This window comes from Ips typographus, linkage group LG2 (assembly GCF_016097725.1).
Source record: "Ips typographus isolate SLU linkage group LG2, UJ_Ityp_2.0, whole genome shotgun sequence".
NCBI lineage: Eukaryota > Metazoa > Arthropoda > Insecta > Coleoptera > Curculionidae > Ips > Ips typographus.
This window is the reverse complement of record NC_138423.1, coordinates 24,713,101-24,733,842: the sequence shown is the minus strand read 5'-3', so window position 1 is coordinate 24,733,842 and position 20,742 is coordinate 24,713,101. Positions and strand designations below refer to the sequence as shown.

The following is a 20,742-nucleotide window of genomic DNA, read 5'->3' as shown; positions in this document are numbered from 1 at the left end:
GCATTTTTTTTACTCCAAGTAGGTTTTACAGGCGATTTTGTCCCTGGCTGTCCTTTCAAACTATGTTTCTGTCAGTTCAAACTTTGACACAGCTTTTCTCCCTGACTGTCCAAAATTTTGTAGTGTTTTTTCATGTTATTGGATAGGAAATTTAATGGGAATTCCAAAAATGTGCCTAAAACAGCATTTTTTTTACTCCAAGTTGGTTTTACAGGCAATTTTGTCCCTGGCTGTCCTTTCAAACTGTGTTTCTGTCAGTTCAAACTTTGACACAGCTTTTCTCCCTGACTGTCCAAAATTTTGTAGTGTTTTTTCATGTTATTGGATAGGAAATTTAATGGGAATTCCAAAAATGTGCCTAAAACAGCATTTTTTTTACTCCAAGTTGGTTTTACAGGCAATTTTGTCCCTGGCTGTCCTTTCAAACTGTGTTTCTGTCAGTTCAAACTTTGACACAGCTTTTCTCCCTGACTGTCCAAAATTTTGTAGTGTTTTTTCATGTTATTGGATAGGAAATTTAATGGGAATTCCAAAAATGTGCTTAAAACAGCATTTTTTTTACTCCAAGTAGGTTTTACAGGCGATTTTGTCCCTGGCTGTCCTTTCAAACTATGTTTCTGTCAGTTCAAACTTTAACACAGCTTTTCTCCCTGACTGTCCAAAATTTTGTAGTGTTTTTTTATGTTATTATATAGGAAATTTAATGAGAATTCCAAAAATGTGCTTAAAACAGCAATTTTTTTACTCCAAGTAGGTTTTACAGGCAATTTTGTCCTTGACTGTCCTTTCAAACTGTGTTTCTGTCAGTTCAAACTTTGACACAGCTTTTCTCCCTGACTGTCCAAAATTTTATAGTGTTTTTTCATGTTATTGGATAGGAAATTTAATGAGAATTTCAAAAATGTGCTTAAAACAGCAATTTTTTTACTCCAAGTAGGTTTTACAGGCGATTTTGTCCTTGACTGTCCTTTCAAACTGTGTTTCTGTCAGTTCAAACTTTGACACAGCTTTTCTCCCTGACTGTCCAAAATTTTGTAGTGTTTTTTCATGTTATTGGATAGTTTAAAGGTTACATGGTTATCGAATATTGTACAACTCCTTCATAATTAGAAGAAATTAGTAAATTGTAAAAGTTTAAAAAGACATATTACGTTCGTCGCCTATGCGACTGTTGTAATCCCAGTGATTTCACAGAGTATAATTTCTGTATACTTTAGGGCCGGTACTTTCACCTCCGGATAAATTTATTCTTAGGATAGTTTCCAAAAAAATTACGGTATTGACCAACAGTAGCGTCTGATTTCACACACTGAATTATCTTAGGGTCACGTGACTGGTTTATTTAATTTGAATTTTGTCTGTTTATATTTACCGTTCTGCAAACAATTTCAAGTTCAAAACTGTATTTGTTAAAGTCACGTAACTGTTTTGACTATTTTTTTAAACATCAATTTTTAAATTGATTAATAAGTTCTTGTTTGAACACATTTCACAGTTCTGTCATTAGTGTGATCTGTCAAATAGGCTATCGACGATCTATCATGGTAATTCGATGAAAGCTAATACACCAGACCCCAATTCTTCAATGCAGGGGAGCATGACTCTCAATATGCTTTTCTGTTAGTAACTCCCTTATTCCCTCATTTCAAGAATACGCATACCGGTGCTTTCACATTCCTCACTAGTACTACTTTAGTGCTATCAAACAATCTCAGAAATACGTATGTGTCATAATTCCCAAGAATTCCTTTCGTCACGTGATGATCAACTTTCGAAAATCAGTGTGTTATGTAAAGTTTTTAATTTAGGAAACCTTGTGTTTCTCACCGTCTTTTCACAATGTTTTTAATTAAAAGACATCATTTATCCATCAATTACAAATAAACAAAACTAATCCAAGGCGTGTGACATTAACTGTAACTGAATTTACGACTATAATTTGACAATAAATGAAAAAAAGTCAGCGACAATAATACGTACTGCTATTCAGGCCAAAATGAGGATCTTTACTGCTTTAAAATACACACGCTCCATCGAAAACTAGATCAACAGAACTGGTATATCTTTCAACTACTTATCTTTAAAATATATTTGAAACTGATGTTGTAAACGTAGACTGGTTAGTTTTTAGTACCTCAAAAAGTAGTTATTAAGGCTTAGATATTAGGCGCCACCTAGTGATATTTATGTAGATTCAAACCGCTTGCTCAATGACTTAGGTGACTATAAAAAAACGCTACTTTCCTATACTTGAGTGTGTTATAAAACGTCAATTACTTATTAACTTATTCTATTGTGACGTAATAAAATGATGACACGCTTTTGATGGATAAAAGTAATGCCATCTGGTAGAGAGAAAACGATAGAGTAAACTTTGATTAAGATCTGTGATAGACTAGCACAATACATTATAATAATAATTATATTTGAACAGTATTCATGGAATGAGTTATAGTAAATGTTGCAAATGGAGTGATGATTTAAGAAAAGGCTTCCATAGTATTATAAAGCCTATAAGGGCGGGTAACCATATGGTCTAAAAAATGTTATCAAGTTTTGGAGCACAATCAAATAGAAAAAGAATATCTACGCTGCGGTCCATTAATACACAATCGAACAAACCCATTCGAGTTTATATCGCGTTACAAGAAAATATTTTTCTTATAGGTTTTAAATTGTGTAACTACCAAAAGTACATATCTAGGAAATTGTTTAAGTCAATCAGAGGTATTTACCTAGAAACTCATACTATACGGTCCAGGAACGTCTATGTGCTCAACTACAATAATTATTGCTACAAAGAATATTGATAAAGTTTTGGTTATCTGCAAGAATCAATTTATTAACTTATTGTAGGCTGTCCAAGTACTTTTGCGTTAGATATAAGTTAACGACTTTTTAAAAGTCGTTTCATACATTAAAAGTCCAAATGGGTAATATACAGTTTTATAGGCCACTTGGCATATTGCATCATAAAACTGTAGTTAAACCTTATTGTTGCTGTTTTAAACGGGTTTTAAAACATTAAGGCCCTTTGAAATTACTATTTTAAATCAATATTAATACTTTTGTACAACAGTTTTGTGTTGTTTGTGGCATTTAGTAAATAAAAATAAGAAAAGTTAGAATTTTGATTCCATTTTCTTCAACAGTCAGCTGAACAGAAATCTTAGATTGGCAACGTTTCACTAGGTTATTTAAAAAAATGAAAACTAATTAAAGTTAAAAACGAGTTAATTATTTGTTTTGAAATTTGAGTCTTTTCTGCCATTTAAAAATCTGTTTTTATGAGCTCTATAACTCAACTTGAGCTGTTTTTGAAAACTTTCAACTGATCCACAAATGCTCACTTTAACGGTAACTTTTACTTGATATAGATGTAAGTATTATTACAAAAGAAAACAATAATAATTATTGTTACACGACAATAAATCCAAAATGTTTCTCTTATGCTCTTTATACAAAAACCACTTAAAACTAGAAAAAGTATAAATAATAAATGTGATTTCGTCAAATTTTGCGGGCGAGAAGACGATACCTTTTAGAAATACATATTAGAAATGATAGGAAATAAATTTAATAATGTTGTGTATTATTAGAGGTGCTTTGACAATAATTTTTACGCTCTCTTTTTATATAGATTATTCTAGCAGGTTTATGGAGAGAAATAAATACTGTTGAAATGGTTTTAATAGTGTTTTATTTAATTACTTTATATCAGTCTACTTCTCAGTGATTAATAAATTTAAAAAATTATAGTTTTGAGTGTGCTTAAAATTAAAACTTATCACGTGACATGACTGGATATAGATAATGCAATGTCACGTGACTATCAAAACATAGGCTATTCGTTTTCAGGTTCCATGAAACAAGCAGAGCAAATGTGGTCATAATAACCTAATTTGACATTTAATCAAATTAAGGTTTTAAGTACGCTTTCATAATAGTAATAACAATAAGAAAGGCTTATCTATCTATCTTAATCGAACTTGTTTAAAAGTCGCTTTAAGCTAAAAAAGATGGGACACTAGATCAACTCACAGATCACCCTACGCTATTTATAGGGTGAAAAAGCATAGTTTTTTTGAGAGCTGTACATTATCCTACCATATTACTTAATTAAAATCAAAGCACTTACTTAAAAATCTTTAAAAAAAAGAGATAATTAGTTAATTGAAGAGCGGAGAACGGAAATCTAGAACAAAAATAATAAGTCGCAATAAACTATCACGTTGCACACGTGACGTCAACCAGTCGGAGAACACGCGGACCAATCACAATGCGCCAAATCTGACTGTTGATATGTGACGTCACAAACGTCATCCGTCGACGATCGGATCATAACAAAATGGACAGCACAGCCTAAATTAAATCGATTTCACTACAACAAATTACGAGATTAGTATCGGTATCTTTGTTTTTGTAATTAATTGTTTTTAGTTCGCTTCGTAATCAGTATTCAGTGCTATTTTAGACATGGATTCGTTGCCCGTTACTTTGATAGTTAAGGCCCCAAATCAGCAAATTGAAGATCAAAAAATTAGGTGTGAAACGTCATGGACTATAAATAAATTGAAACAACATTTATCGGAGGTTTATCCCAGTAAACCCGTAAGTATAAATTCGATCAATTATTCGTGTAAGCAGTAATTGATAATAATGGGCTTTTTAAAAAAATTGCTTAGGCAAGTGGTAATAATAAATCTAGAACCTTCTAAAGTGTATTGCAGTCTTATCAGACCTTACTACACACATATTTAAGATAAGCCACTTATCTTCCGCCTTTAATTTTCAGCCACACCATGAACAAAAGCTTATATATTCTGGTCAGCTGCTAAACGACTCAGTAGTGTTGAAAGATATTCTCAGACAGTACGAAGGGCAAGACACTCATACAGTCCATCTAGTCTGCACACCTAAAATCACCAAAATGAGCAGTCAACCCAAACAAACACCTCCAGAAACCAGTGGCAGTGGAAGTACAACCAACCCAAACAGTGCCAGTGCAAGCAACAGCAACACTACAGCACCAGGTCCAGTTGGATCATCAAACACTGCACCTGGTGGTTTAAATGATAATCGAGTTCCTCCAACTTTCCCTTGGGCCAGTTACAATGGACAGTTTCAGCTTCAACCAAATCTTAATGCACTAAACCAGTACCAGTTACAAATGGCTTTGATGCAACAAGCTTATATGCAATATATGGCACAGTACATGCAACAGTGAGTATTATGTAACTTTGCACTAATAGTTGATCATAAAATTATAGTTCTTAGTGTTTGTCTGGATGTAACAAACTGAAACTAGTTTGTTATAAGCAGTAAATAGTATTATGCATTGGTTCTTTAATAAATGTTTAACTATAACCAGGTTTGTTATAAGCAAACTTGACTGTATTATAATTTCATCAGGGTTCTGTTTCAAAACAAAATTATTTAACTTGATAGATAATGTAAGTGGTATTGTCAAACCCCCTAGATCAACATATTTTTGATAGTCTAAGTTGGGTGTTTGAAATTATATGAAATTTTTATATTTATGGTTTATTTGATAATAATTAAGATCATTTTAACTTAAAGTGAACAAATTAACAAACTACTTATAAAGGTTTTAGATTCTGTTTTGAAATATGCTGTAATTTGGTTAAATATACTGTGTACGTAAGTAAGTACATATTTATGACGTAAATTTTATGATAAAAAAAATAATTATTTCTGGTCTAGTTAGTTTGAAATACAACACAATACTAAGTTAATTTTCAAGCAAACCTATAAACCAGTTTAGTGCTAATTCAGTTTTATTTATTATCTTTTTTAAATTGCAAAAAATGATCTTGCAAAGCAAAATTGGGATTTAAAACTGAACCACAACACAGGACAATTTATCCACTTCAAATTCAAGTAGTGAAAGTATATCGTTGTGGTTTCACACTCAATTAATCGATTATTTATCCGGCACGGTCAACACCATAATTTTGGTTTTATTTTTTCCAGAACTTCAGGTCAACTACCTTCAATCCCACCATACAATCAAGTTCCTCCAACACCAAATCCGCCAGCGGAGGACCCAGCGGAACCAGCACAACCACCTGTCCAACCACCTCAAGAAAACGAGGAACGGGATTGGTTGGACGTGTTTTATTTACTCAGCAGGGCTATGGTGCTTTTTAGCGTAGTTTATTTCTACTCAAGTCCAATTCGATTCATTTTCGTTCTGTTTCTGGGTGTAGCTTTGTATCTGTACCAGTCAGGTTTCTTCCGGAACATTAATACCATCAACAATAATAACATTAATGGTACACCAGAGGCGGCGTTACAAGAAGAACAGGCACCCACCAGGTTGGCGGTGGCGTGGACGTTTATCACGACCTTTTTTGCCTCGCTTATACCAGAAATTCCTAATGTCAACGCGTGAAATGTAGTTACGACATAGTTTTTGTTGCATTTACGTAGTATCATTAAAATTGGTGAATGTTTATAATGAAGTATGGCGGTATAACTGTTCGGTGATTAAATTCTAAGTATTTCCTCTTTATTCAGGACAGTTTTTTTGATTAAAAAGTGTTTTGTTGTTACTCCCTTCCAATGGAAGGAATGTGGAATTGTTAAGCCGTGCTTTATATTACCATTACAGTTGTTTAGAGATCTGTAATTATTGTAGTAATTTTTAAATATGAATAATAACCTAATGTACATATTTTGTGTATTCATTGAAATAATTGTTGGCAATATTGTCTTTATTATTATATTTTTGTTTGTTTTTAGCTTTAACCGAAATGTGATTTAGTTTCGTAGATATTAAACTATGTTTAAGAGAATATGGTTAATTACTTTCTAAAGCACAATGGGATTGAGTGACAATTCTTTAAGGTTATATGGCAATTTTTATTTCAACTTAGCCGCGTTGCCAATTAATAATAGAAATTCGCTTTTTAAGGGCGAATTAAATATGATTAATTTCCTCTTGCAATGCGATAAAATTGAAGCTTGTAAGGTTTTTGATTAACAATTTGATATGAAAGCTTTGCAAGAGGCCAAAAATGTTGAAGAGTGACTTTCTGGGCCCAGTTGATTAGGTTTACACTCACTTAGTTTATATTACTTTCGAATTTGATTTTGTTTTTTGAACACTCTTATTTCATTATCTACAGACCGCAGGCTGTATACTGTGAAAAATTCAAGACTGTATTTTGTCTGGGATAGGAGATTCAAAGAATTTTCAAAGTTGTGGTGGACAAAAGTGAAATATTTGGTAATCAAGCAACAAACTCACATTTGATCTCACTACAGCCGTGTTTTACGCAAATAGTGCACATATGTTGACTACTTTCAAAACGTATAAATATACACAAACAAATGAATCCAAAATTGTTACAAAAATACAGTTTATTAGTAAAATGTGATAATTGTTTATATACAAGTTTAAAAATATGAAACTTGATACCGAATAGTCTTTTCTATTAAACTAAATGATCGTCAACCATTTTCTCAAATAGTATCTTCCCTTAGTTATCCAAATAAATGTTGAGTAAACTTATTATAATATCTAAAACGGCTTAGTTGGTAACTACAAAAAAATTCCTGAAGTATAAAAGATTATTTATGTGCTTCTGGAGGGCAATCAGGTTGATTACTAGGATGAGCAGCTAAAAATGCAGGATGCCTTTCCAATTCTCTGTCAATCCTTAAAATAATAGGAAATGGTCTTAAGTCGACATGAAATCGCCGGGCATTGAACACTTGAGGAACGAGACAGCAATCTGCTAAAGTTAGCTCATCACCAACACAGTATTTCCCTGCACTTGCACCTGAAAAATTATGAAAGTTTAACGCGAAGTAAATTATGAATTGTTGTTAATTTACCTAACAGTTTCTCTACAGCCCTGAATCCTCTATTTATCCAATGTTTAGCCCATTCGTCTTTCTTTTCCTCCCCAACGTGGATGAGGACAGATAAATTCTGTAGGGGCTGGATGCCCGACACTATTACTTCACATATTTCTCTCACCTGTAGAAATCATACAAATAAGTAAAGAAATATCGGAGTTACTTTTAAAATGAGTACCTTTGCCCTTTTAACCACATCAACTGGTAATAAAGGTCTATGTCCGCGGGTTTCTTCCAAATATTGCATTATGGTAAGCGACTCAATTATGGTGATACCATCAATGTGGAGGGCAGGAACCTGCTCCATTGGGTTCACTTCCCTGAAGTCATTGGAATGATGCTCGCCTCCTGCTTTTATTAAAGATATGGGCTTGATTTCGTAAGGGATTTCTTTCAAATTTAAAGCTGAAACAAACAGGTAAATGTATAGGTAAATAAATTTGCAAAAATGAACTCACCTATTCGCACTCGCCAGGAGCAGGAACTTCTCCAGTATGAATACAGAACCGTCTACAAATTAAAAAGTATTAAAATTCAAGATTTCAATAAATGTAAAAACATCTGGTAAACAAATAAACGTTTTCTGCATATTAAATTTTCTAATTATAGCACTTACCTTCCCGTGAGGAATTGCCATTGAAATATATTAACAGTAAACAAAATTTTTGAAAAATCACTGATGGTCAAATCTGCACAGCAACCAAGGTATCAGCCCTCGACGACGTCTTGAAGAGTTCTGGTCTTGTTTGTTGCGGCGATTCATTTTGATTCAAACACGTGCATAAAAGATTAATGCAAACCGGACGACAGGTTTTCATGGGTTTTGCAAAACTAGTTTTCGAACGAACGCGAAGTATTTTTTGCCGGTTTTGTTCCATATATCGAAAACCGAAGGGATTTCGCGAAGGGAGCAACCCTTTCGCATCTCAACTGGTTCATTTAGATTGCAAAAAATTATCAAGTTGGTGGAACTGAAAGAGTCCTCTGGTCAATACGTAGTTCCATCAAAATTCTTTGTAAACAATGTTTATAATTTATGGAAATAAAAATAAAAATAGTTGTATTTTAAATACTTGTTTCTTATTGTAGGTGAAAAATATTATTTTATGAAATTATCTATCTGGACGTGTGGAGCTCATTAAATTAAGAGTGCTTTTCATTAGCAATAAGCAAAACTTCCTCTTTCTACACTTCCATCAGTAAAAAGGCTTTTCAATTTTTTGCAAATACTTCTGCAAAAGGAGAGAACACAAAAAAGAATCCAAAGAAAACTTTTCCAGGAAACTTGCTGAAAATACTTTTAAATACCAACCTAGAAAATGTAGAAATACACACAACTAGAAGAAGAAACGTTATACTGAAACCTAACCTATCGATGATTTTAGGATATTGGACAACGTTAAAGTAATGCAAAAATGTCGCTTACTAATGTAACGTTCTTTTTACGTTATATAGTAACGGTTTTCTGTTCCACGTAAATTCAACTTAAAATCAAGTAAAAAACCACAACCAAAAATCAACGTAGAATAAATGATGTGTATGTGTTTATTAGGAGATGACCATTTACACAAACTTTCTGGAAATGTTACTAGCCGAAGAACTTGAAAAACAGTGACAATGTATGTTTAATCTAATAAACTAACTCAAAAGAGTTAAAAAATATATTTTTTTGCTTATCAGGGTGTTTTTGGCTTATCAGGGTTTTTTTTGGGTAAAACATTATAAGGACTGTTGGAAGATAGTTAAGCAATTCCTAACCGGAGTAACAGTAAATCAGAGAAATACAGGTTTTTATTGGTTGACAGTTCACGTGACTATGATATTTCCTGACTGTAATGCTTTCTCTGCTAGGAATGTGACAGATTATAGTAACACTTAAGTATTTTAAAATTTCTTATTAATAATTCATAATTTTTAAACTTATGCAAACATGTTCTTTGGAGTATCAATGATCTCGTTCTTATGCAAAACAAATCTATAGTCACCAAGGTAAAAATACAGGGATGAATTAGCCCATTCAACTCTATTAAACATATGTTAGAACATATTCTTCTCAGGAGGAACTTTATTGGTAGCCCTTCCCTGTTTTTATACTGGGTGTGCCCTACGTCATTGTCCAGTTTGAAGGCGGTTTTTTATATCAGTCTGTTGTATAATAAGATGAGAATGGGGTGATGAATTGAATGTCCTAAGCTCCAAAGATTTGCAAGGGGTGTCTCGTACAAAACACCTGTGTCTGTGAATTAAATCTACCTATCTATAAGTTGCTTTAGAAGTTTGAAATTTTGTCTGTAATAATAAAAGAGAGTAAATAAGCTGAATTTGAAGCATAAGAAAAACATTAAATGATCTATTTCTTATTTACTTAAATTTAGTTAAATTTTGGACATGGGAAACTTATTTCAATCCTATGTACATTTCAAAACCAAATAATCTTATTCCTCCATTTAATTTATCTATCAAGGAGTTGCAAAAAAAACAATTTTACGTTAAACTATCAGACAAATATAATGGGGCTAACATCCCTTTTGTAACGGGCATTTGAAAAAGATAACTGGATTGCAAAAAAAGAACACACGTGTGCTATTTTGTTTGCGAATTCAAAAGGGTTTAGGGGGAGTTTTTTAAGATTCGCCATCTGGCGGTCAAGAAGCTGGTTTTAGAGTGAGAACCAAATTAGATCGAGTGGAATTTTAATAATGCTTTCAGCTTTATCAATAAATAATGACTCATATTACTCATGGGCGATGTTCTGTTCAAAACTAGTGAGTAATAAGCAGACTATTAAACAGTCATAGGTCGTTTGATCTATAAAACCACAAAAAATATCGGAAAGATAGTAAAATGAGTGTAAATTACTTTAAAAGTGTTTTATAGCTTTATGAGTTGAGCTATAACCCTTACGATTAATTTATTGATTTATTTTAATCTGAAACTACACATTGATGTCTAAATAGTGCAAACTTTGCACCAGTCAATCATTAAACAATTTTCGAAATTGAATTTGGCCACTTTTTACCTACTAAACGACAAAATTTGGAACACTTTACATAAAATAAAATAAACGGCAGTGATGTGGTTTCTGATAGGAGCAAATTTTAAAAAATATCTTTTAGTAAGTCTCAACACTTTTTATTATAATAATCACCAATCCTTATCACAGATATTAACAAATTTATACAAAAAAATTAAATACTGACTAGAATTACACACGGACGGACAGAAATAAACAATATTTTGGAGTTTTTTTGGTTTGGTTGTTTTCTGTTTGGTGAAATAAAAAACAACAGAGCAGTGAGCTTAATAAGGAAAAAACAGTTGCGGATGGAGCACGTTCCATTGCCAACATAAAGGCTCGCAAACTGCATCAGTAACGAAAAAACACAAATTGTGATATAATAAAGCGTATATGTCAGCAACAAAACGTGAAATGGATATGGTTTATAAGAAAATGATAAAGCGTGAGGAAAATTATGAAAAATACGATGTATGGCACTATGGAGTTTATTGAATAATAATGTGTTTGACAATGCAGTGTTCTAATCTAACTTTAAAACAGAGCTACAAACCGTTTATAATATTAACTCTTAGAGGCCAAATAAACTGAATAGATTTTGCAAAAAGTTTAGAAAATCTATGCAATCCATTTGGAAAATCGTACAGTCTGTAGCCAAGTGCATATTTTCTCATACACTCTGTACCTTATTAAATAAAATCTATGACCCGTTTCACCAAGATTACTTGGTAACCCAACCATTTTCCAGTAACTAATATCACTGTATCTATTTATCAGATAGTAATGACAATATTTTCTAGATGTAACGACTATTTAGTAACTATTCAAAAGAGTTATAACCCAATACCAGGAAAGCTTTTGAATAGCAAAAATGGTAAAGATCTAACAAAAACCAGTGCAGTAATAACAAAGTGTTAACAGCGAATAATGCATTTGGTGTGACTTATTAATAATCATACCAAATGCAAACGACTTGTTTGTTGTAACTTGTAATGCCAAAAATTGGTAACTTTGTCTAGCAAGTCTGGAAAGCACTAGAGTTACAAGAATTATTTAACACTAAATATTAGGGATTAGGAAAACTTTCCAAAGATCCATTGTAGGCCGAACTTGAAAGTGATTTTTAAATTATGGCTCTCGATTGGATATCTTCTTGTTATTGTCTGTAACTTGCAAAAAAACAAAACTTAGTAGCCTACAATGAATTCCATATAAACGTTCTATTAGTCGTAACAATATAACTATTAATAATTTGTATATATAAAATTTAGATTCCAGCTCACTTTATAGTTGCTTATTATAGAGGTACTCTTATTAAAACCTTTGTGGGCGAATATATAGGCCTTTTCACTTAGTTACAACACGTTTTAACTCTTTACGAATATGTGGACCAACCGAAAAATGGAAATTAGACCTAACAATAAAAAAATAAAATATTTACAGCAACAAACCTACAAACTAATTTATATTTCCTACTCTCAAAAGTTATAACAAGTCTTGAAATGATAATATTTTTATAGAAAATCAAAACGAAAATCATTGCTTGAAGGTCACTTCTGTGTTTTTTTTACTACTCAATACACATGATATAATGGACAAATTGTCGAGAAAAAATCATATTATTGAAACTTCATTATCATTCGATAATATTATCAAAACAACACTTAAACACGTTATAAAGGCAAGCTTAACATTACCGGATTTCGAATGATTAGTTACGCGACTAAAATTTAAACAATTATTAATAATGCAACAGCGAAAAAATCTTGATTTTTTTGGGATGCAAATGAAATTTACATTGTTTATATTGCACGAGCTTGTTGCATTATTAATTAAAAGTTTTATCACAGTAATAATTAAAGAAGTTTGGTTTTATGTTTAGAGGGTGTTTTTTTTGAAAAATGTGTGTTTTAGTTTTTTAAACAAAGATTTAATATAAAAGGATTGATTAAATTAGTGGATTCTGTCTACATTATCAATGGTAGAAGTTGGTTTTATGATTTATGCATGACAAAAAAATAAATGTTTTGGTGTTCGTTAATAATTTTTAGAGTAAAACGTTTATGCAATGTATTTTTCAGTTTTGTTATTATACAAATTAGAAATGCGTGTCCATAAATGGCTTATACAAAAATGTTGTCCAGAGTTGGTTAGTTTTAGCCATTTTAACTATCAAGAAAAATAATTTAAGATACATTTTTCTTTTAACTAATACTGTTGCTCTGGGTGCGCAACATCTTTCTTTGCATTTTACAATTAATCACGTGATCATGTTACACTTGCAATTTGCAACAACACGTGTGGCTTCCTTGTGACACGGGAAAACTTTTTAAATCAGTTTAAACACAGCTTTGATATACGAAATGTCTGAAGGATAATAGTTCAAAGATGATACTTGCAAAGTTAAATCATGTGACACACTTTATTTCCTAACCTTTGATTTAATTTTGCTAAGTCTACATGTGTAGCATTTGCATCCATTTCTGTATCGTGAGTAGTTTGTGATTGGTCTAAAAAAACAGCTTTCAGCTTGCTGCTTTTTCTTGACCAACCATAAACTACGAACACTGCTGTGATTTAAGCACAAGTGGACTTCCGTCTAAAATCACCGGTTAAGAGCTGTATAGTGTGGCACACAGACCGTTTTTATTTAAACTTTACGTAAACATTTTCACAAATAATTTAATGTATTATCACAGATTCTTGACATACAAAGTAATAAACTTTAGTAAACATTTCGACACCTAACTAAACATTAAAATTTCAGCAGAAAACTGTATATAGTCAAACCCTCAAACATTTTCAGCGGAAATTAAAAGCAAATAACTGTAATGAAACGTATAGTTTGCTGTAATTTATAAATATATCTGACATTTCGTTAACACTCTAATTTAAAATACTACCTGATCGTTTATTACCTTTTTACAAGTAATTGCACCATCTGACCTGAATTATAATATTATTATCCATCATAAATTTGTTAGAACTATAGAAGGCAAAACTGAAAGGTACGCGTATCAAAAATATGACCATTTAAATTGACTTTAAAACAGTAACGGAGCAACATGAGTAAATCATAGTGTATGAGGATTACGGTGACTTTATCGTCCGTTTTATAGTTATAACAAGAAAATAAAAACTCTCATATAAATCCCGAAGGAAACACATTATTTACAGGAATGTGACAGTTCAACATTAGAACATACACACGCTCTAATATAACCTTGTTTTGATGTGCGAAATGAAACTTAAAAACTATACTAAACCTACAATAAGAACCGACTTTACTTTGTACTAGAACTGATCAAATTTGAACAGTCTAGAATTTAACCTTAACCACCTGAGCTTAACATGTAAACATTCAAAATACACTTGACTAGACATTCCACCTAATATTAGACTTGCTTCATTCAGTAATATAATAAGGCAAACGCCAACTGAACGAACATTATTTACAGTAAAGTCGATCCTGTAACAGATTAAAAAAAAGTTAACGCATGTTTACACAACAAAAAAAAATAATGAAATTAAGACTGACGAAGACATGTTCAAACATTAACATCAACAATAACATGCGATAACAGTAGTATATTATAATATAATTGAGTTACATTTACCTTTTTTGCGTAATATGTATCATATACTTTAAAAATCTACAAGAAATAACAGTAATAATAAAGTTTATGGCTACATAAGCTTCTATATACAAGCAACATGATTCTGAGGCTTTTGGGGTGCTTTGTCAAAAAATTGATAGAAACCGTTTAGTTTATATAATTATTATAATATAAGTATATAATCAACGATACGTAACAGCTACCGAAAAGTTTATATACATCAGCTCACCCTCTTTAAAGACTTACAGATCCGTGTACAATCTGTATAGCAATAACGATACATAATTTTTAGTAATAATTATTAAATAAATATGATTTACTTTCACGTGCAGGTACTTTATTTGGAACTGGAACGTCACCTAATTACATAATGAAGATGTGTGATTTCAATAATAATTATGTTCAAGCTTGAGGTTGTGTGACGTGTAGGGGCAATTTGAGATCTGTGTTTTTGTTATGTTTTACATACCATGTGTTTCAAAAGAGAAATGTGTATATTACTTCAGTTCTTAGTTAAGTAAGCCCAATGATGATTCAACTCATTCTGTATATCTACAGACTGACTTGCAGCTGAATATATCAGTGTCTCAATTAAGATGCTCTAGAGTTCGTTGTTTCAGAAACTGTATAACATTAAAAGCTGGACAGTACAATATTTCTTTATTGTGTATTCTATCAACAACTACTATGGAAGACTTTGTCACTTGATAGCCATTAATATTTAAATCTCTGCTGCTCTTTTTTTAAAGTTTAATTGGGATACTCTGTAGGTTAATTTGAATTCCGTTCTGTATAACATCACATAAAGCCGCTTTGTTGTCTTGGCAGAAACTTTACAGACAGCAAAAAGCCCTTACTTCCATCCCCCTATTCAAAATTGTTGTTCTACTGATGAATGAATTAGGTGAATTCGACATTAAACGAAAAGATATGATGTGGGCTCATGAAGGGGTGATCATCACAATTGTTTAACAACATTTCCCTACGTCTATTTAAATCTCTTTTTCTAAAGTCAGATCAACGTTTTAACAATAACATAAACCTTTGAGATAACAATATTATTTCGCTCTCTCTGCAATTGATTCCTAAAGATATTCGCTACAACCAAACTTCCGGTGATTTAGACACCTTCAGCCAGTCCTGGTCCTCTCTGGATTCAACAGTCACTTGTCAAATTGGCTTCACCGATAAGACGAGTGTAACATAATATAGATCTCTCATTAACAAACTCAAAAACAACAAACTTCAAAACAAAGCTCTTGACAGCGTCCAACTTTAATATAAAATACCAATAATTTATTGAATTTAAATCCCTGAAAACTTATCGGCAGCGTCGACTACATATGGTGATGACATACCGTGTTAACAACTTTTTTAAAATCAGCGGACAAATTTAACAAACAAAAAAATCACATTATTAAAAAAAAACAAAAACAAAAAATAAAAATATGCGTAAAATTTACGGACCGTCATTATAGCATGTGAGCCGAGACCGTTTTTGAGTGTGATTCCTATCACTTCGACCTCGACTACGAAACCGGCCTCAGAGAATCGGGCGGTTTCTACAATCCCAATTGCCACGTCATCACTGCATCGCGAGGGCCGTAAGTCCGTTATTTCGGGCCCGTTTCAATTCCTCCTCGGAGATGCGTTGCTCGATCAGGTAGTGGGCTGTATTAATGGAATGTTGACTGCCTGTTATAGTTACGATGCGGTTTCTCGTGCCGGGAGCAAAAATGCCTTTTTTGGAGATTTGAATGTTGGCTCCGCTAATTTGTTGGATTTCTACCAGGGAACGACCTCCAGGGCCTGAAAATTAAAGAGAGTTTGAGCCAAAAATCTTTTACTCTCAGGTAGTCTAGCCTAATGATTATTTATTTCTTTGATTGTAGTAAAAAGTAGTAATCCATATTTATACAGTGGAAGTGTCAGTGTAAGTTTGATAATTCCTAGAAAATATGTTCAGTTCCAGAAAAAGTCCACAAGGAGGTACTAACAACTTTCATTAATAGCTATTCTAAGCTTTTTGTGTTTCTGGGCATCTAAAACCATTTGAGAGCCTCTTCTATCACTATCGAAGCTCAGGAGACAATTTGAGAGCTGCTGGTGGCTAGGTACTAAAAAGCAGTTTTAAAACTTCAGATAATATTCAAATGTGTCTAATCTGCCAAACCCGTTTGAGAATCTCTTCTAACACTTTTCAGGCTCAGAAGAGAGTTTGAAACTATCTGACGCCATTTTGGTGCTTCTGAGGAGCAAAACTGTTTAAGATTCTAGTGGTGGACCCACTGATGATAATACAGTTAACTTACTGCGTAAATACTCAAAAACAGAATCACAACTATACACACAATTGAATAGTTACATTAAACTATAGTGATAGTGACCAAATCAAACTCCACATATAGCTTTGATAAATGTTAAAATGAAGAGAACTAAATACTACATCAGACAGCGCAAACCGCAACTTTCTACACCATTTACACATGTAGTTTAGAAAATATCACTTGGATTTTAAAAATATAAATTGGATTTCAGAATCTATAACTTGTTTTTCATTATCGTAAATTTGGTTTTAGAAAACGTAAGTTGTATTTCAGATTCGTCACTTGTATTTCAGAAAAGGTTACTTGTATTTTAGAATGCGTTATTTCAATTTCAGATTTTTTTGTGTATCTATGTGGTTATTAGTTTATTGTTTTTTTATAATATCACTTTAAGCAAAAAAAACCCGCCCATCGGGTGTATTAATTTATATAAAATATACAGGGTGTCCCATAACTATATGACAATCTCTCGGGGGCATGCAGGGGAGGTCAAAATAATACGATTTGTTCATATATATTTTTTTTAAAGTCACTCTTAAGGGAAATATTGAGCCCCAAAGAACTGCCTTCCTATTAACGTTTTTGGCCATAACTTTTTAAACACTTTGTATATTGTAATCATTAATGGGTTTAATGTTTTATCGAAAGAGACCTTCTATTTGACATGAAAACCAAGTATCTCGTCTTCGAAAGGCAGGAACTAACTGGACCTAAGACACAATTTGCTTAAACTTTGACAGTTGTCATTATTTTCAGCTGCAAACGCCATTAATGCATACTCTTGACATTTTTATCGAAAAATTGTACTCTTGATTTTTCATTGAACTGCTTAAACCACAATGTTATTAAAAATATTCGTTAAACTATTTACTTTTTTTACTTATTTACTTTTTTTTATTTACTTTTTTTGCTCAACTTTAATTTTCCAAATTACAAATGACCATGTCTAAAATCCAACTGCTCTTTTCTATAATACAAATGACTAATCTGAAATACAAATTGCAATTTCAAAAATCAAAGTTATTATTCTAAAATTGAAAGTACCTTTTCTGAAATACAAGTGATATTTTTTAAATCCATCTTATGGTTTCTAAAATTCCACTGACGCTTTCTAAACTACATGTGTAAATGGTGTAGATTTAAATTATTCACAAAAAAGCAAGTACTAATATTCTTCCAAGTACGCAGATCATAATAAAGCATTTAGAAGATTAATCACTAAAAATTTTTCTTTTGTGAGTAACTTGAGATAGAAGAAAGCTAGAATGTTGCGGTTTTCACTGTCTGATGTAGTATTTAGTTCTCTTCATTTTGACATTAACAAACGTTATGGGTTGCATTTGATTTTTTTCAGCTAAGCGGTAATATAGTAATTCTTTTTAAAAAGCGCCGCGCGTTGACGAAAGGAAACAACTTTAAACAATCATTTGCCTTAAGACAATGGGTTTCAAAGTTTTAAGCAACTTTTGACTTCATTTCAAAAAATGGAGAAAAAAATCTAATCAAAGTCTAATAGCCAAAAGTGCCATTGTATTTAAAATGTTGGAGATTTATGTGTATCTTTGCTTCCTGTGAATATTTCCTGAATCTGAAAATATTTTCGAGCAATTTTTTTCTCCAAAGCTTTACAATTAACCGTTTAATCAAAAAAACCAAAAGCCATTATTATTTGGACACTCTGCACACAGCATTAGAACCTCCACAAATACTTTCATCTTTTTGCGGTTCTAACGCAAGGCAAAGTTGACAAGTAGCCTTAAGGTTTAAAATTTTTCTCTTATTTTAAATTTAAAGAATCTCAGGATATTCAGGAAGCTAAGTATATCTGACAACCTCGCATCTGGTCATCGTTTATCTTGGCCTTAATGGAATTTGTAGCTTCTGTAAATGAGGCAAGTGTCTGTAGTATTATTTCTTCTCAAAAATGTGGCTATTTCCATCATGATCACTTACCAAGAATAGCTCCAACAATCACCTCAGGAATCTCCACGTTTTTGCTTTCTGCGTGGTTTTTCAGTTCGGCGGGCGTGGGGCTCTTGCTCAGTACCGTCACTTGCTGATTGGTACCCAGACCAAAGCTGTTGTTGTTCAGTGTAATCGGAGCAGTTGCCGCCGAGGTCTGATGTCGAAATGGGTCGAAAGCAGACTCGTACCTTTCCAGGCTCGAGCGAGGCGTTGGCGAGTTTGCCCCTATAAACAAAATATCAACATAGATTTTTTTGTAATTATACAAATTGTTTACCCAAACATTCGCCCAAGCTGATTTGTCCGACCGCTCCAAAGACACCGGTGTTGGCTGCGTTTGCTCCGGCCTGATCCATCACGCTCAAGTAACTGGATACTGGCAAAGCTCCGGCATGAGCACCTCCAATGCCTAAACCGACACCGAGAATACCATATTTTGCCAGAACGGCTAAAGCGGCGCTAATTTCTGCAATATGCTGATCGGTCAGTCCGGCACTTCTTAATTGAATCTGTAAAGTTTCATTAATTTAATGTGCATATTATCTAGACAGTCAAAAGTATATATGTTGTTCAATTTATGTGCATCGATGTTAAATTGTGAAATGTAAGTCATATTCAGAACACTTTTTTCTTATACATATTAATACACTTTTTTGTAATATTTTAACTAAAAAACTGCACTTTGCCTAGTTCGATTGGTAAATAATTCGGTTAATAGTACAAGGCCGATCAACGTTTCCATACCCAATTCACACAATACGTGTATAACCGCTAATTATTTTCTTTGTCGGTTCGGAAATACAGAAAAAATAAACTAACGATAACGTTCAATTTAAATGTCAGCTTATTCACCGTTCACTTTTATTATTTGCTTAATTCGGCCATTCAAAGTCAAAAACGTTCCTCATTAGATATACCGACCAGTGATGAATCTAAATATTTACGACCCATATGTTTGCCCATCCAAAAGGAATTTCACTTTAAACAAGGTGCACAAATTTCAAGTGAAAGTGTTTTTGTTTTGTTAATTAGATGTGGGCTTTTTTAGAAAATTAACAATGAATATGTTAAATTAGTTGTACTACAAAATTACTAGTGTGAATAGTTTGTTAGATATGCAAATTGTTGCTCAGAGCAGTCAACCTGCTACTACAATACTTTATTGGATGCCAGTTCAAGAATTTAAAATAATTGTGATTTCTGGTATGAACAACCCACAACATGAGGAAAACTACAATTTACTAGAATTATAACAACCAAAATGCGCTTCCACGTTAACGCTATTGTGGGTTTTTTGTGAGTTTTATAAACATAATCCAGTCTAATTGAGTCAGAAATTTAAATTACCTTAACATGATCCAACAAAGGTGCAGTTACACTGCCTATACTTTGTCCTGGAGCTGTCAAGTTTAAACTCAGACTCAGACCGGCAGCCCCCGCACCGTTCAGAACTAGTCCTTGTTGAACGGCAGCTGCGCTCAGCGTGCTGTTCAAACTGGCCGTGGACGCGCCAAAAGGTGCTGACGACGCAGTTTGCTGCGCAAAAGGCGATCCGGTGGGATTGTAATTGGCCACGGGACCGCTTACGTCCGCGTAGGAAACGTTGAGGCACGTGCCGCTCTGAGGGTCCTCCACCACTTTGCTGAGGATCATCATGCAGGCTTGTTTGTTCTGATCTTTTTCACCTAAAAAAATTCAATAAGTTCGTCAAAAGAGTTTAATAAATCATCAACCACTTCCTACATCCGGTATCTTATCAGGAAAAACAATAGTGACTTAACTAATGATTTATTCACAATAAACAGTAATCAGTACCATTTTGGTGCGATAACTCACTAATCCTATGTCTATCTAATTTTTCTTTTACAAATAAACAAATACGACCAGCAGAGATAAGAAAAACAATAAAGTGAGTGTATGAATGACCCAG

General features: G+C 32.8%; 3 protein-coding genes across 7 annotated transcripts in view; 1 reads left to right on the top strand and 2 right to left on the bottom strand.

Annotated features, from left to right (window-relative positions):
• Window positions 1–4,285: 4,285 nt before the first annotated feature.
• On the top strand, window positions 4,286–6,818 carry Herp (Homocysteine-induced endoplasmic reticulum protein). 2 transcript variants are annotated; one of them, XM_081973996.1, is made up of 4 exons: window positions 4,286–4,422; window positions 4,475–4,611; window positions 4,796–5,223; window positions 5,995–6,818. In XM_081973996.1, exons 2-4 carry the CDS (start codon window positions 4,477–4,479, stop codon window positions 6,413–6,415), a joined length of 984 nt encoding a protein of 327 aa, XP_081830122.1. In that variant the 5' UTR covers window positions 4,286–4,422; window positions 4,475–4,476; the 3' UTR covers window positions 6,416–6,818. The 2 variants fall into 2 exon arrangements, with proteins under 2 accessions (XP_081830122.1, XP_081830121.1); XM_081973995.1 differs by having other exon boundaries at window positions 4,318–4,611.
• Window positions 6,819–7,368: 550 nt separating this feature from the next.
• Window positions 7,369–9,048, bottom strand: LOC145725294 (putative maleylacetoacetate isomerase 2). The gene is made up of 5 exons (XM_081973999.1): window positions 8,504–9,048; window positions 8,346–8,397; window positions 8,066–8,292; window positions 7,864–8,008; window positions 7,369–7,808 (listed from the first exon to the last, which is right to left on the bottom strand). The coding sequence occupies exons 1-5, from the start codon at window positions 8,522–8,524 to the stop codon at window positions 7,597–7,599; spliced, it is 657 nt and encodes a 218-aa protein (XP_081830125.1). The 5' UTR covers window positions 8,525–9,048; the 3' UTR covers window positions 7,369–7,596.
• A 2,327-nt stretch (window positions 9,049–11,375) lies between these two features.
• The window catches only part of ps (RNA-binding protein Nova-1-like protein passilla), a 50,448-nt gene continuing 41,081 nt past the window's right edge, over window positions 11,376–20,742 (bottom strand). For 3 of the 4 annotated variants that reach the window (XM_081973991.1, XM_081973988.1, XM_081973990.1), the window contains exons 6-9: window positions 20,160–20,497; window positions 19,090–19,321; window positions 18,801–19,037; window positions 11,376–16,329 (exon numbers count right to left, since the gene is read on the bottom strand). In XM_081973991.1, the coding sequence (XP_081830117.1) occupies window positions 16,106–16,329; window positions 18,801–19,037; window positions 19,090–19,321; window positions 20,160–20,497 (1,031 nt within the window). In that variant the 3' untranslated portion in view covers window positions 11,376–16,105. The remainder of the gene's footprint in view (window positions 16,330–18,800; window positions 19,038–19,089; window positions 19,322–20,159; window positions 20,498–20,742) is intronic. The other variant, XM_081973989.1, reaches the window with a different exon arrangement.

Coding starts and splice junctions, on each gene's coding strand:
- LOC145725294 (XM_081973999.1), bottom strand. CDS start 8,524: ATGGCAATTCCTCACGGGAAG. Junction 8,398..8,503: donor TGGCAATTCCTCACGGGAAG/GTAAGTGCTATA, acceptor TTTAATTTGTAG/ACGGTTCTGTATTCATACTG. Junction 8,009..8,065: donor ATGTGGTTAAAAGGGCAAAG/GTACTCATTTTA, acceptor TGATTTCTACAG/GTGAGAGAAATATGTGAAGT.
- Herp (XM_081973996.1), top strand. CDS start 4,477: ATGGATTCGTTGCCCGTTACTTTGATAGTTAAGGCCCCAAATCAGCAA. Junction 4,612..4,795: donor AGGTTTATCCCAGTAAACCC/GTAAGTATAAAT, acceptor TTTAATTTTCAG/CCACACCATGAACAAAAGCT. Junction 5,224..5,994: donor ATGGCACAGTACATGCAACA/GTGAGTATTATG, acceptor TATTTTTTCCAG/AACTTCAGGTCAACTACCTT.